The sequence below is a fragment of the Heptranchias perlo genome, chromosome 36 (genome assembly GCF_035084215.1).
Source record: "Heptranchias perlo isolate sHepPer1 chromosome 36, sHepPer1.hap1, whole genome shotgun sequence".
Classification (NCBI taxonomy): Eukaryota; Metazoa; Chordata; class Chondrichthyes; order Hexanchiformes; family Hexanchidae; genus Heptranchias; species Heptranchias perlo.
Window position 1 is genome coordinate 8,448,481 of NC_090360.1, and position 17,071 is coordinate 8,465,551.

The 17,071-nt window shown below is 41.7% G+C and overlaps 1 protein-coding gene across 3 annotated transcripts in view; it reads right to left on the reverse strand.

The window, feature by feature from the left end:
* Positions 1-4,340: 4,340 nt before the first annotated feature.
* The window catches only part of zcchc24 (zinc finger, CCHC domain containing 24), a 187,925-nt gene continuing 175,194 nt past the window's right edge, over positions 4,341-17,071 (reverse strand). For all 3 annotated transcript variants that reach the window (XM_067972492.1, XM_067972491.1, XM_067972490.1), the window contains one exon: positions 4,341-9,825. In XM_067972492.1, the coding sequence (XP_067828593.1) occupies positions 9,712-9,825 (114 nt within the window). In that variant the 3' untranslated portion in view covers positions 4,341-9,711. The remainder of the gene's footprint in view (positions 9,826-17,071) is intronic.

Consider the following 17,071-nt stretch of genomic DNA (forward strand, 5'->3'; position numbering starts at 1 on the left):
ACTTAACGTAGTGAAATGAATCAATGAGTTACCTTTGTGTGGCTGTGATGAAAATGCACTATTCCCCACAAACAAACCCCAAAATTGCCAGTCTTTGTTAAGGCAGGAACCCTTTGAATAAATGGTTACGTAGGTTATAACAGGTGTTACTGAAGAGCCTTATCCCTCTGCATTTCTCTAACACAAGATAAAAAGCTTTTCTATTTGACAATTTTATTTTTCTTGCAATCTTCATGAAACTTTACAGGCACTTCATATTTTCTCAGGATACCTGAAATAGTCACGGTTAATGCTGCCTTCTCCACATCAAGACAATAAGGCCCCTGATGTGTATGCGAACTCAGTGTATGTGTGATAAGGCGACAAAAAGTGCCTCTTACCATGCGCAATGAGGCAGCAGCAGTTGGAGGTCTTCCAATGCATAATCAAGCCCGTCTCTCAAAATGATCATTGCCAGGCCCCTTTCGAAGCTCTGAAAAATGGTCTTGCTTTGAGCCTCAGGATAATGCAAGCACATTCCATGTAATGGAACTTACACCACACCTACAGCACATTTCTCACTGAAAAGGTAGGGGGAGGAGGGGTCAAAACTGGGCAAGAGTTGAAAGGTTAATCTCCAGGACTTCACCAGTGAGGAAAATATAATAAAATCCTGATGTCAGAAATGGGCATTTAATGTGAGTGCTGCCAAGGTTAGATTACACACTTCTGGTGGGATGACTAATTACCCAGGACCATATGTTGTGCGTTCCACCTCTCTGATGATAACAGTGTTGCCCATAACTACTGATTTTTTAAATATAGTCTAACGTGCAGATAAAAATCACCCAGGCACCAACATTTTTCAGATTTTTGAATAGCAGTTTAACAAGGGACTCGGTCGGAATTATATGTAGGTTAGTGAGGCAATATCCAACTACTGTAGTATGGATTTCTCTTCATTTTTATCATACAATAATATCAGAGATCACGTGTCAATGTAGCCCATACAACATTCTGATCTATAAGTAAATAAATCTGCTAGTTTTCTTCAATTTAAGAAAATGTAAACAGATTACTACCTCTGTGCTGGCCTTCTAGGCATAACTTAACACATCCTGTATTGCTCTGGAGATGAAAAATGCTTCGTCTAAAATATAGAAGGATTATTGAGTGTAGAACGAAGCAAAGTAGCCACGTCACAGTCTTTGCATGGGCAGCTCTTTACACATGGCCTAATTTAGCTATAAAACTCTGAATGCTGCTTTATAAACTGTTTTATAGTCCGTTGTCCACTGTGTCTTAACATGCTCCTCCCCCACACTCAGACAGACAATAAAAATTCCCTTGCAACTTTTTAACAACCAAACATTCTGTCTAGAAATGATGATTCATTACTTTTGCTTTTACAAAAAAAAAACCCACCAGTTGGGTTTGTATATTAATATTCAATATGGAGACGAGAATTGCTGTGTGGATCAGTTATTTATGTGAATGAGGCATAACTGCCAACATGTAGTGAATAGAAACCTGGAGGGAGGGTCAATTGAGGGGAGGTGAAGGAGTCCTTCTGCAAACAGAGTGATGTTCAGAGGCCACCTCACAGGTTGAGAGATCAATGCCCTCCATTACCAGATGCTGATAAGTTTAAGAGGAAGTATCTCTTGAACAATTTGTTGGATATTACATGCAACATGTTTTACGTGTCATGAGAATTTTCAATATTGTTCATTAATTCTGGAAAAAAAACAATCTTTTAAAAGGAGGCACATTCTTTAAATTGGACAGAATTGTTACAGGTCTGGATTCTGGCACGATGTCTTCAACCACTGGTGAGAATGCAGCTGAACGGCTCTTTCCATCACAATGACAACTTGCATTGCAACTTCCAACATCGAAAATGTCCCAAAGAGTTTTACAGGGAGGAGACAAAAGGGCAACAGGAATAAAGGAACGGACACTGAATTAGGCTGAGAGAGTTAAGAGAAACAACTGGAAACCTGAGTTGAAAAGATGGGTTTTGCGATGGGTTTTTTTCAAGCTGAGGACAGAAATGTGGAGACAGAGGGGCCGCAGTGGATAAAGGCTCTGCCACCAATGGTGGGATGAAGTGACGGGTCGGGGGGGGGCAGGGTGATGCACAAAAGGCCAGAGTCAAGGACCTGGAGGGTGTGGGGAGGGTCAGAAGACTGAAGGAGGCTGCAGAGATAAGGTGGGACAAGGCCATGGAAGGACTGGAAGATAAGGAGGAGACTTTTGAAGTTTGGGCAGCCGAGTTTTAAACAAACTAAAAGTTAAGGGCCTGGTTTATTGTGTGGCCAGAGAGGCAGATGCAATGATACTGGGGTGGGCTTCCTGTTTCAAATTTGCATTTTCTGTGAATTTAATGCAAATTTGTGATGTTGCAAAATGTACATCTATTTCATCAGCTGATTTAACCTGCTTGGATTTCTAGGGCTTAGAAAGGGCTGCAATTGGTGGATCAACCCCAATTTGCAGCACTGAACACAGACCTTTACAAACTCATGAAATTCAAATAGATAAAATCAGCGGAGGAAGAAACAGAAGTTGGTGGCACTGCAGGAACGCGGGGCTAGGGGTGAGTAGCCAGGAGAGCAGGCCCAGGAAAAAGAAAGCAGGGCTTGAGAGGAAAAGCCAGATAAAAAGGCCCAGGAAGGGGAGAGCAGGGGTAGAGAGGAATAGGCAGAGAGGAATACGCAGAAGTGCAGGCCCAGAAAGGGGAGTATGGGGCTAGGAAGGAGAAGCTTATACTCCCAATGTCTCTCAATTTCTGCCTCCTTCTCTCACCTCCATCCCCCCCCCTCGCAGCCACACACACACACACTCCCAATCAGACATACACGCCCAGCCTCACAATCATACATGCATGCGAGGACAAGAAAAGAACCAGTGGGACAGAGGGGGAAGTACAGAGAGGGGGAAGTGCTGATATACACTCTCAGATCAAGAGAGAGAACTACAGTTCCACACTGGGTCAGACAGAGAAAACAACAGATACAGCCTTAAAGAGTGAGGGAGAGAGATAGAAAATACACATTGGGATAGAGAGAGATAAAACCACAAATACTCACTGGGAGAAAGTGGTTTGGCTTTTTAATGGCAATGATGGACTTGTCATGTGCAAAATGCATTTTCCTCCAAAAGAATTAGCTATGTTAGTCTGGGATAGAGTCAATGGCCAGGGAGTGGAGTTTATAGCAGGGACAAAGGCTTTGACTTTGGTCTGTCCAGTTGTCATTGTAACCCAGTCTTGTGCACAGGGCTTATTAAAGGGGAGGGCTTATTCACTTTATGGCCATTGGAGTCATCAATTGGCTCCTGTGTCTTATGAGCAAATTGAACGAAGGGCAAGATCTCACAGTTCATATCAATGAAGTAATCCACTAATGAGCTTTTTCTCCTGTTTAATCATTTTCATTATGGACTCCTTGAATGGCTCAGTGGGTGAGTGCACTGACTGAGCCATATAACTACAGAGGTACCATTTTGGATCCCTGGTCTGTGCTAATTTAGATGATCCTAATTGTGACAGTAGCACAATTGCTTCCATGCTCCTAGTCTAGAAAAGAAAAAAAATGGCCAGGGTTCCTGCTCTTAAAGATGATCAGCTAATCTGTTTTTTTTTGGTGGTCTCAGTTGCGGGATAAATGTTGGCCAGGACATCGGGAGAACTCTCCTGCTCTTTGAATAGTGCCATGGGATATTTGACGACCACCCGAACAGGCAGATGGTGGACAGGGGAGGCAGAGGTCTAGTATTAAAAGAGCAAACATTGAACTACAAACAAGAGCAGGATACTCTTGTCATATAGGATCACAGGAGTAGGCCATTCAGCCCGTTGAGCCTGTTCCGCCATTCAATTAGATCATGGCTGATCTCTACCTCAACTTCATTTACCTGCCTTTGCTCCATAACCTTGCCTAACAAAAATGTATTTAACTCAGTTTTGAATTTTTAAAATGACCCCCAGCCTCAACAACTTTTTGAGGGAGAGGGTTCCAGATTTCCACTACCCTTTGTGCGAAGAAGGGCTTCCTGACATATCTCAGAATCAGGATCCCAATGGCTTAAATCCACATTTGTACAAAGCTGCCCCTTCTGCAATTCAATGGCAGATCCTGCACACTAGCACTTTCAATACGTGCCTGGACATCGCCAGTATGTCAAAGGTCAGCTCCGGCAGCACATCTGGCGGTTTTGAGTGTTGGGATGATTGCAGTATGGACCCACAGAATTTCCAATAAAATAGGGGACTGTACTGTGCCACAAGGCACCTGGAAAACCCAGTGTTGTGTTAATAGAGATGAGGTGCAGGGAATTAAACACAAAACTCAAAAGAATTTGTATTTTTGCATTGTTTTAATGCACAAATAGAATACTATTAAAAGTTCTATAAGCAGGCTTATACTAACCAGCAAAAATAAGGCACGTGACGGAATGCCATTGTAATGGACATTAATGAGAGAGGGTAACATCCGTCCACATTGAACTGGCTGTTCATAACACTTCATATACAGGACTTTTTTTTCCCATTACCCAGTTTCTCTGAGTCTGCCCACACATTACAGCTGTACAAAAGTCTTAACACTGTTATCTAGAAATAATAAGTAAACAATCCCATCAAGTTGAACAGAAAAAGGCATGCTGGTTACAAACGGTCTACAGAAAGTTCCAAATATATATAATACCTTATTCTTCATTGAGACTACAATCTTAAGCAGCAGAAGAATGCTTGATACAGTATTAGTCAGTGTAATACAACTATATAAAAAAATGTAGTGAAGAGTTTTTTTTTCCTAAAGAATCCTTCAGCAAGTTAGGTTCAAGTACGTTTTTCTGCAAACTCCCTCAGCATTTATAAACTTCTAACTATTGTGCTAAGGCTATGATAAAAATACAAGATTTTTAAATGCTCTCATATATCTGCCCTAGCAATGTACATGCACATGCATAGTCTACCCTAGTACGTGTTCAAATGGTATATTCTCATGCTGGCATGGTTTCTCTAATTTAAGCCTGTGTCGTTCCCACAGAACACTGCTGTCGAGCGATTGAAGAGAAAGACCATTTACAGCATCCGTTTCTTGTCAGTTCTGTGGCACAGGGCTCCTGCGTACGCTCATAGACCAGGCGTACGAGACTAACTCACAGTTTCATAGTTGTACAGTGGTGGATTTCCATCTACCAATTAAATATCTAAAATTACTCCTTTCTGAGTCTTCCTTTAAAAAATGTGTTTCATATCTTCTGGTAGCACAAAGTGTTTTGCTTACAAAACACCAAATTTGTCCCTCGCCTATATAATAGCAATCAAATAAATGCTCATGATACAGTTTTCTTAACATCAATATGCACATTCCTCCACATAACAGTAATTTTGTCTTCCTGGTAACAGATGTACAATAGTTACTTGTTATTTTTAAACAATCTAATACTGCTAGTTTAGATGGCAGTTATTTCCCAAAATACACATATATAAACTGTAATGTATAAGTACAATAAGCAGAATTAGTTTAAACATTGGAATAAATGCAGGTTAATTAATACTGATAATATTTTCATCCCGATTTTATATATGGCTTCAAGAATTGCAAGGGTTTACTTTTTCTTCCCCCAAGAATTATGTACCAACTTTCATACAATATTCATCTGTTTAGACATCATTATTTACCTCCCTAGTCACATTACTCCTGTTGCATACTTTATACAGACAATGAACTGTAGAAAAAAAGAATTTTCTCAGATAAATAATATTTTCTTCTGACTATAACCTTGGTTTGTAAAATATTCAAGAAAACTCTTAGCTGTGTTAGTAATTTAGTAGAAAAGGTCTTTTGAAAAAAAAAATCTTTAAAAAAAATTCCACATTATTTCAACAAAAAAAACAGAACAGGATCCTAAAATTCATGCCCCTTGAATATATACAAAAAGGTTACTGCAAAGATAAACAGGAACTTGGACAGATAGGAACTTGGCTTTATAAGAAATATTTGTTAACATTAAAATTTTTAACATCTAGAAGGTTTCCAAAATACACACATAGTATAAAAATCCAAACGAAAGGACTATAGTCAAGTAATACTCAAGATAAATACATCTGCAAGCAGAATCAAGAATACATCATATATGGGTAAATATATCCAATATAGCTTAAAAACTTCACACTGTTCTTTCACTTGATTGTCCCTTAAAAACCTCACTTTCATACTCACATACTTAGCGTATAAGTTTCTTGTCAGTTTCCTGGCATGTCTCTCTTGGTTAACCCTTTAGGTACTGAGTTAATATTTCTGTCAGCAGCAAGGGGCTCTCAGCCTCCCGTCTCCCCGCCTCCGCCAAAAGTCTGTTTCGCAGCGACACCCGAGAGTAAAAGAGCCTTAAAATCAGACAGCCATTTGCTTCTGTTTGTGTGGGCACTCGTCGCCACTATCATTTGCAACTGAAACTGTTATTCCCCTATAAATTTAACAAAGTGCGGCTTATTGTTTGGGCTGATGAGGCATCGGCTTTCAGGGCTGGGGTGGGAGCTGTACTTTTAAATCATTCTGTAACTTACTCCTACCGATAACCTTTCACCTGGTAGAGGCTGCTTGACATTACTCCCCCCTCCCCCATTCCCATTTTGAGGGCGGTTTGTGGACTTTTGCATGAGCACTCTGTATTGTTTCATGATTGGCTGACAGTATAAATGTGTGTGTGTGGAGGGGAGGGAGGGTTGAGAACTTCACCCAAAATATTTTATCTCGAGTCCGGTTAGCAATAGTGAAGATACAAATCAATAATGTGGCAAATCTTTGCTACCCACTGCCTTGTCCGTTTCACCCGCATCATCACTGTCTCTTGGATCACAGACACACCTCAGTGTCGTGCGCAAGACAGTTCAGATGACAGTAATGCATGTTTGCAAATGTTGAACTATCTGGGCACCACAGTGTGGTAGGACACAGGTCTGCACTTGTGGTTCCTCATAGCTGAGATCTCAATCCAAGTGTTTGTTTGTTTGTGTGGCAGCAACGAGGCAAAGCCTGGGCACCTCCCTATAGGCCGGGGCACTCGGAAGCGGAGTCACTCTCTGGCATTAATTAGCAGCTGGCAAAAAGGTGGCATTAGCAGAGGCTTAGGGGCCTGGTGTCTGGCTCACTCATCCAGCCAGTGCATGGCCCCGAGGAGATGGGAGGGGGGCAAATTAATTTACTAAATGGCAACCCCCGTGTCCCCCACCAACCAAATAAAAGCAGTATTTTTTTTAAACCAAGAGCCTGAACAGTGTAAAAACAGTAAATGTTGGAAATACACACCAGGTCACGTCAGCATCTGTACAGAGAATAGACATGTGCGATTCCTTGATCAGCACTAGTCTGAAAGATAAAGAAGCATTTTAGTAATAGAGAGAAAAAGTGGCAGGGGAGAGAATGAAAAGGTGAAACCAAAGCTTATTTATCTGTCAGCCTTCAGTTCTGGTGCAGGTTAGACCCCCAAAATATTATATCAACCTGTCCTTTCTTGTTACAGATATCGAATAACCTACTGTGAATTTCCAGCATTACATTATGTCTCCAGCAGTTTTTCCTTTTTGTTTTACGACTTTAAGGCAGTTGTAAGGCAGCTGTTTATCTCAGTAAGGCATCACAACAGTGCGTAGGTTAAAGAGAGCACAGTGTGTTGCCCACTGAAGAAATGGCGTATTGCATTAGGAAAAGGCTTTTTATTCTAAACGATGACAATTAAAATTTATCTGTGGAGTTCAAACTTTAAAAAATGTTTTTTTAAAAATAAAAGGTTGGTCAGGTGCTCTGTAATCCCATTCCCCTGCAATTTCGCTCTCCCTTCGACATTTCTGTAGAATGTACAATGTTGAGCTGCTTACAGTCGGTTGCAGGAAATGTTGTTTTTGAGGAGCAGGAACGCCAATCCATGTAAAGCACAATGTACTGTCCTGCTGGTTGTGTGCAATTATGTGGATCTCGGTGTGTCCCTTTAAGGTCACAAGGTGTAATTGTTGTGCCTTCTTCAAGTAAATTAAAGGTCGACTGCTCTTTTTTTTAAAGATTTTCAAATCGCAGATTGGCTTATTTTATCGACTACTTTTATATAAAAAAAGTGTCACACAGAAATTTAGATGTGAGACCCGAAATGTGAAGGACATATCTCAAAACTTATATATACACAACTTAATAAATAACCTTGTGTCACATTGGGGGAGGGGGAGAAAACCACTCTTTTCCAAGTCATGTGATTGATTATTTACATGTCTTCACATCACAAAGCCTTGCATTAATGTTTTTTTAAAATTCGTTCATGGGATGTGGGCGTCGCTGGCGAGGCCGGCATTTATTGCCCATCCCTTGATTTCCAAGATGGTCATGGAATCCTGAGGGTCTCATTGTTTGATGTTGTCCCAATATTGCAACTGTTGTGTAACATCCTTACTCATCTGGGACAGTGCTGATACTTTGGGGAAGGGGGGAGGAGCATGCATTTGGTATCCTGCTTTCTTCATCACTTGGTGGGACAGCCCTACCGAAACTCAGGAGGTGGCAGTGCACTGGCAGAGCAACAAGCTGTGGTGCAACACAAGATACGTGCTGATTCTCCTCTTCCCCTCCAGCCCTTCGTACACATCACGTTTCCAATCTCAGTTGTGCTGTCAGGGGAGCGGTACCTGAGCAATTCCCCATGTGGAGGGTGATTCAGAGAGGCAGTCACTTGAGGCTGCTGTCACGGACCACTTAGCAGCCAGTCACAGAGCAGCATTGGAAAGGAGGTCAACCAGATCTCAGCTGAGATGAGATGGACTTTTGATTCATGGGAAGGGTGGGACACCCAAACAGACGAAACATCAATTTTTAAAAAAAACGACAGGAAAGAGAAATAACATTTTAAAAAATTCAACTCCAAGGATAAATTAATGATATGAGTTACAAAGGCACTTAGTGTTCTCGATTAAATTATCAAAAGGATTTAAAAGTTCTTACAGAAATTCACAGTATTGTATTTTGCCACTGCTGGCAACTCAGTTTTTGATGGGGTGCCCATGGAGTTGTGTTAATGTGCTACACTGTTCAAAAATATTGTTCAGTACTCCAAGAGTTAACCATGCCTCTTTCTCTATTCTCGTGCCTACATTTCAACTTACTCTTGATTCTCTACAATACCAGACACATATTGTCAGTCATCATTGTAATCACTTGCCAATAACCATATTTTACTTTTACTACTCTAATACTGACACTTGCCAGCTTTCTTGAAACAAAGAGCTCGGGGGTCAAAGTTCTCGTGCCTTGTGACATTTCACAGCAAATGGACTTGTACTATTGGCTTAATGATTAGTAATGGCACAGAAGGGGTTTGGTTTAAAATATCAGCCTTTCAGCCCAGTATGTTCTTCCCCTCCCACTTGCTCACGGTACAAAGTCTCTGTAAACAAAGAATAGGCAAGACACCCCATTTAAGGTGCCATTTTAAACTGCTATTGGTAATACTGTTTCTGGTAGTTAATAATACTATAAATACAACCTGGAAATATACACATACACAGGAAAGAGTCACATTCTACCAATTTAAGGCCTATTAGTTTTCTGTTTAGAGCGAGATTTTGGTGAATTCGTCTTTCGGCTGAGTGTGGTCCGAGGACTCTTAAGCAGTGTCGGGAGAGGGAGGCAGGCAGGGGGGGTGTGTGGGTGGTGGTGGGTACAAGGGTGGGCACAGCACTCACTGCACCCGGCGACAGTAGTAGCCCAGAACTTTGCACTTCTCGCACAGATGCTGAGGATGTTCTTTGCTCTGATCTGACACGTCCAGGCCGTCCGGTTTCTCCAAGGGCCTCTGGAAAGGAATCGGAGTATAACATACAAATTTTAAAAAATGAATGATGACCTTTAAACTAAACACACGCACACACTACACCCTGACCCAAGAAACATGTCATCATAATCACATGTTTCTGCAGATCATTTTTGTAAAAATATTTATGTTTCGCCCGTACAGAAAATATTTTACCGTACAAGATGTAACGACTGCTTTTCTTTATTTAGATATTTTTTCAATCCAACTGCCCCCTTTCGATGCCCCAGTGCAACCTCTCACTCCCACAAGTTTTACTTTCTCATGAATGGGAGTCCACTGACCTACTGAACTATCACTTGCTGGAGCAATATTTTCAATGCAGACCTCAGTCACAACCTATATAAATTGCCCCTTTCACACCAATGCAAGAAAGTAGGAACAAGAAAAAGTCCATTCAGTCCATCCAACTTGCCCTGTTGCTGAGGTCCATGTACAGAGCCCACTCCTGCCTTGGTACCAATTAGCTATTTGATGCATTTAAGAGGAAGCTAGATAAGTACAGGAGGGAGAAAGGAATGGAAGGATATTCTGATAGGGTGAGATGAAACGGAGTGGGAGGAGGCTCGTGTGGAGCAGAATCACAGGATTAGATGAGTTGGGCCAAATGGCCTGTTCCTGTGCTGTAAATTCTATGTAAAGCTATCCTTCTTAAAGGCTGACTGATGGGCTGTGTAGGCCAGTATTGTAGTTTGTAAGAAATATAAGGGCAACTTCACTGATCCCCACTCCCAATGCCAAGTCTTGCCTGATAGCCATGATGTGGAGATGCCGGTGATGGACTGGGGTTGACAATTGTAAACAATTTTACAACACCAAGTTATAGTCCAACAATTTTATTTTAAAATTCACAAGCTTTCGGAGGCTTCCTCCTTCCTCAGTTGAGTATCATTCACCTGAGGAAGGAGGAAGCCTCCGAAAGCTTGTGAATTTTAAAATAAAATTGTTGGACTATAACTTGGTGTTGTAAAATTGTTTACAATTGCCTGATAGCAGCATGGATTGGAGATAGGGTTACAGGTGATTCTCCAATCTGTGGCCCCTCCTTGCTGGGAGCTTGCCGTTGGCAAATTTAACCTATAGTGAGATGGAGTCATAGAGGATACTGACTGACTGACTGGATTTACTTTGCTCATACAAGTGGAACTTCAGCTAGTGCAGTGAATTTGTACCTTTAGCCCTCTCCCAAGTACAGTATTGTCATCAATGGCGCTCCAGAAATTCACCGAGGGAGATATATATCGCCCTGAGTGTGAGAGACAGGTGAGTTAAACCCAGATGCGTCGATTTTCCTATTCTTAGGCATCCTCTCCCATCCTATAGGTTGTCAATTGTCCACAGTCATATACCATTAAACTGACTTTCAGGCAAACATCTACACAGCTCAATCCCTTTATTTCATGTGGAATTGTGCACGAAAAATTAAAACATCAAATGTGAATTCCCAAAATGGGACCTGCGGATGCTGGTGACTACAGTTTGATGGATTAAGCACCTTTAGAAAAAGAGTCCAGAAAATGATTTGCTTTTTAGGGTTTCCCTGAAAACTATTCAGAGTCAAAAACACTTTTGTTTTTGGAAACTGGTCTGTGCCGCGACACACTGCGACAATCGCTGTATAAAAAACATCCATTTTTTTTTGCATGGTGGCGGTTCAGTAATTCAACCACAGCTTTCACAGAACTACCCAAACCTCCAAATTGCAACAGATGTGCGGTTAAGGCCAGTGATGAATCATCTATCGCTGCTCAGTGCAGCAGGATTCCCAGAATAAGGTTTAAATTGGCCCGAGAGACCAGATGTTTCAGTGTTCTTTAGTACAACAGACCATTTTAACATCAAGTATGTGAATGCTGCGATCTGTTTATTGTTGATTTTCATTTCATATTACAGTCAAGCAATGTAATTAAATTGGTGCCATGGTCTTGTAACGTACAAGATACCTTATGGGCTGTTGAAATAAAGGCATGCGGAGCGATATCATTATATCACTGCATCTAGCTCGACATTTACATCTATATACATTGCATCTAACATACGTCTGTCACACTGTGGATGTCACATTCCAAATGTCACGCTTTGTTACAGTTGAAAAATAATCTTGAAAACTTGCTCACTAAACAGCAATTAAGCTCTGACTGACCTCATACCAGTGTTTACTTAACAGCAATTCGACTTTGTGACCTTGGAGAGACATAGCTTATCAGCACAATAATACATTTTGCATTTCATAGTATAATACTCTGGTTTTCATTCAACAGCACATTTCCCGATTACACGTGAGCAACAACACAGGAGATTTTCTAGTGTCAATGAAAAACTATTGACATCGCCATCCATCAAAAAAGAAAGGCTCACTATCTCTGATAGCTGAACAGGTTAAGACAGGGACTAGCTGAACTATATAGACCAGGAAGGCCTCAGATCCGATTCCCCCACCTGTATTGAGTGAGCTGGGGCAATGGTGGAGAGTGGGTGAAAAATGGGCAGGGCCCCAACACCTGATGCCTATCCAGGGATTCCTGCTGGAAGTACTCATACATGGACATTGGGTCAGGACAGGATCAGCCTTGGCTGTGATGCTCTCATGGTCAAATAGTTCATTGCCGAGGGCTCACACGTGAAAAAAAAACAACTTAGGTGAGGTACCAGAGGGTGAGCTGTGCCCCAGCCAGAGAGCAGCCCCTTCAGGAGAGCAGAGGAGAAAAATTGGCAGAAGGAGGAGAATAAAAGACAGACTCACACCACAGCACTGCACTGTCAGCTAAAATGGCAGCACTTCAACCAAGCTTTCACAGCAGAGCAGGGAAAAAGCTGTGGAGAAAAACTACCATTAAAAACACAAATCAAGGCAACTTGGATACTCTGGTCTGTGAATCAATGCAGCATGTTTACCAATGACCCTATTATTTGGAAAAGAGCCTTGTATATACTCACCAAATTGGACTGGATTGTGCCTAACGTAAACTCAAATGACAATCCATATCTTAACTGGCCAATTTTCTGTACCAACTCTGCCCCCCGATAATCCGCTTTTTCATTGTCTGAAAAGTTATATCCCCCTTAACAAGGTGGGTTAGCATCAGGTCAAGGGTGAATCCACGTCTGTTACTTTAATTTACACGCACTCTGCCTTTTAGCTCCTCAAGCTCACTTCCTTGAATGTATTTCTGTAATTCCATATGACTTGACAATTCCCTACTCAATTTTTTGTCCACTTGATTTAATCTCAGCCTCATTGTGTACAAGGCTGTGATTTATATTTGCACCCTGGACAATAACAATCGACTGTTCAGATATGTTAGCTCAGTCTCTGCCATTACTGAGATGTTCATCAATGGGAGGTCGCACTGCTATTTCCGTATAGAATTAAAACTTGACTCTTTATTTTAAATATGTGAAAACTGTCGAAGAACTGGCAACGTCAAAACCCACACTTGTATTTTACATTCAACACACTGAGCTCTGTTTTTCTAAAACCAATTCTTTATTTAACATTCAAGTTATTCAGCACTGTTGCAGACTTGGTGATACTTGGATGTCAGGCAGCTTCATAATGAGTCCTTTTAGACTCAGTAACAAATGCGTACTTGCAACTCAAACTCAGGTTTTGGGCAATTATCCCTCGCAACTATATGCTCGACTATCAGCTGATAGTACTGATCACAAATCATGTTTGTCTCAACTGAAGTGAGAAACTTTTTGTCGAGGGTCATAGTCGCAATAAGTCTCTTGCTCGAGGGTCACTCTTAGGAGTGTCACAACATCCTGAACCGTACGATGATGGGGTATGGGTGTTACAATCTGGTGCACCCATGGAGTGATTGAGCATGGGTCCTAATAGCATTTCCTGCCTTCCTTTGCTGGAGAGCAAGAAAGGGAGGAGGGACAGCACTGAATCCCAGCTTGATCAATGTCCAATAGCAGACAATCTGTGAATGGATGCCCAAAGCCAAAAAGTCTACGAAGGGCCACAGGTGAAGGGGAGGTAGGCCGCATTGTGCTCTGGTCAATATTTTGAGTACCACTGATACAGAATAAGATGGTGATTACAAAACAAACAAGAGGTCCAGAGAATGTCATAAACAACAAGTCATATCTCCCAACTTAGGGAAATAAGTCTGTATCCCTCTCATGATCGATCTTTCTGTCTTGTCTCTCAAACACCAACAGCTGTCCAAAAGCTCCCTGCACTGTTTGTTGTGCTAGATTATCTAAAAGAATGGTGACTTTGCTTATTCCAATGGCCCTCGTTGAGTTGTTCCTATTTCCTGGGGTGAGTGAAAAGTGGAAATATGGACCTCTTTCAAAATAATTAGGGCCCGAGAACCTACCTTCCTGGTGACTACAGTAAATTGCAATGCATTGTCTCCCCTCTATTTCCTCGTTAGGACAAGTACACAACACCCACGGGCATTGTGCTCGAGTGTGCATTGTTTTGAAAATCTTACTGCTCGTTCCCAAATGGAGTCAGTATTCCTGCGGGAAATTTTAATAACTTCTACGTGAGATCTACTTATTGCTACACAATTACAACAAGCAAACAGAAATGCGTCCCAGCAACGCAAAGCAACCTGTTTGAGAAAAGGAAAATCAGGAATCAGTGCCAAGTGACTTGGGAACCAAATACTCACAAATCCCAGAGAGGATGGTAGAATGCTACCTGGGATGAGGGACTTTAGTTATGTGGAGAGGCTGAAGAAGTTGGGTTCTCCTTAGAACAGAGAAGGTTAAGAGGAGATTTGATCGAGGTATTCAAGATCATGCACGGTTTTGACAAAGTAAATAAGGAGAAACTATTTCCAGTGGCAGAAGGGTCGGTAACCGGAGGATACATATTTAGGGTGGTTGGCAAATGAACCAGATGTGACATGAGGAAACATTTTTTACGCAGTTGTAATGATCTGGAATGCGCTGCCTGAAAGGTGGAAGCAGATTTAATAATAACTTTCAAAAGGGAGTTGGACAAATACTTGAAGGGAAAAAAAATCACAGGGATATGGGGAAAGAGCAGGGGAGTGGGATGAAATGGACAGCTCTTTCAAAGAGCCGGCACAGGCATGATGGGCCGAGTGGCTTCCTTCTGTGCTGTATCATACTATGAAACTATAAACTATGAAACTAGGAGAAAAAGCTTATTGTTCAACAAGTAAAAGTTTAGTCCGCAGATCTCCTCGTGGCTCAGGAAGGTGTCCTGCATGTAAACAAGCCATACAGACCACTAAAAGCTCCAGGTTCATCCCGGGTCTGTGCTGAGTTAATTAAACTCAACCAGGATGGTGTCAGAGATGTCAGCCATGGCTCAGTGTTAACATTCTCACCTCTGATTCAGAAGGTTGTGGGTTCAAGTCCCACTCCAGAAACTTGAGCACAAAATCTAGGCTGACACTCCAGTGCAGTACTGAGGGAATGCTGCACTGTTGGAGGTACCGTCTTTTGGCCCTGTCTACCCTCACAGGTGGACATAAAAGATCCCACGGTATTATTTCGAAGAAGAGCAGTGGAGTTTTCCCCAGTGTCCTGGCCAATATTTATCCCTCAACCAACATCACTAAAAAACAGATTATCTGGTCATTATCACATTGTCGTTTGTGGGACCTTGCCTTGTGCAAATTGGCCACTGTGTTTCCTACATCACAACAGTGACTACACTTAAAAATTAAGATTGGCTATAAAGCGCTTTGGGATGTCCAGGGACTGTATAAATGCACATTCTTTCTTTTGCAGGGGTGCTACAATTGCCCTTACCGACCCTAGGTTAGGGAGAAGAAAATAGGCCAGGGATTCAGTGACTCCTGCTGGAATTGCATGTGTGTGCAGCTTATGTGAGGGTCACCTATGATGGCTGGCCCCTGTGGTCAAGAAGTCTGCCAACACCCACTGTCGAGGCTCACGTATAATTAATGGCCACTTTGGTGGGTGGTTAACTCAAGCCGATAGAAAAAGTTGGTCAGTTTAAAAAAAAAACAAAATCATTGAGCGGCTGCAAGTTTTTACGAAATGTGAAAATTCAGAGAAAGAAACTGTAACAAGACTCTGGAGCTCTAAGTAGAAAAGTTAGCGTGGAATGGAATATAACCCAGGACGCATTTGATAACTGTGACACACTGTCCCCTCTGTGTCTCCCCCTTCCCAAGTGCAATGTCACAAAGCTCAATTCCTTCACAAAACAACAGCACATGGTTTAGAAAACATGGCAGAAGATTCAGCTTCTCAGTAAAAGGTTGAAATTTGAAATCAATTAAAAATAGCGTTTAAAAATGCAGCTTTTCTTTAAGCCACAACATGCTGCTGTAACCACGGTTACTGCTGTACAATTTGGATTTGCCCAGACATTTTTTCAGTGCTTCCTATTTCATTGAATCCCGATTCCAGCTTTTCAGTTGCTGTCAGATGGGCACTGGGCAAAATCCAACAAAATTTGAACTCAGGTCAGGAAGATAAATGGGGAGTTTGCAATCCTCCTGTGCTGCTCAGTCTCCATCATTTCTTAAACGATGAAATGACAGGCAGAGGTCTTGTTTTTGTTCCATACAAAATACTGAATAAATTTGCATGAAAAAGCAGCTCTAATCAGTACCATTCATCACAAGTGCCTATCTGTACATTAATCCCCTAGTTATGCTGCGTACTTTGGCAACGGTGCTTCCTGGTAGGTAGGTATGATTTTTTTATTTATTTTACAACATGGAAACAGGCCCTTCGGCCCAACATGTCCATGTTGCCCAGTTTATACCACTAAGCTAGTCCCAATTGCCTGCACTTGGCCCATATCCCTCTATACCCATCTTACCCATGTAACTGTCCAAATGCTTTTTAAAAGACAAAATTGTACCCGCCTCTACTACTGCCTCTGGCAGCTCGTTCCAGACACTCACCACCCTTTGAGTGAAAAAATTGCCCCTCTGGACCCTTTTGTATCTCTCCCCTCTCACCTTAAATCTATGCCCCCTCGTTATAGACTCCCCTACCTTTGGGAAAATATTTTGACTATCGACCTTATCTATGCCCCTCATTATTTTATAGACTTCTATAAGATCACCCCTAAACCTCCTACTCTCCAGGGAAAAAAGTCTCAGTCTATCCAACCTCTCCCTATAAGTCAAACCATCAAGTCCCGGTAGCATCCTAGTAAATCTTTTCTGCACTCTTTCTAGTTTAATAATATCCTTTCTATAATAGGGTGACCAGAACTGTACACAGTATTCCAAGTGTGGCCTTACTAATG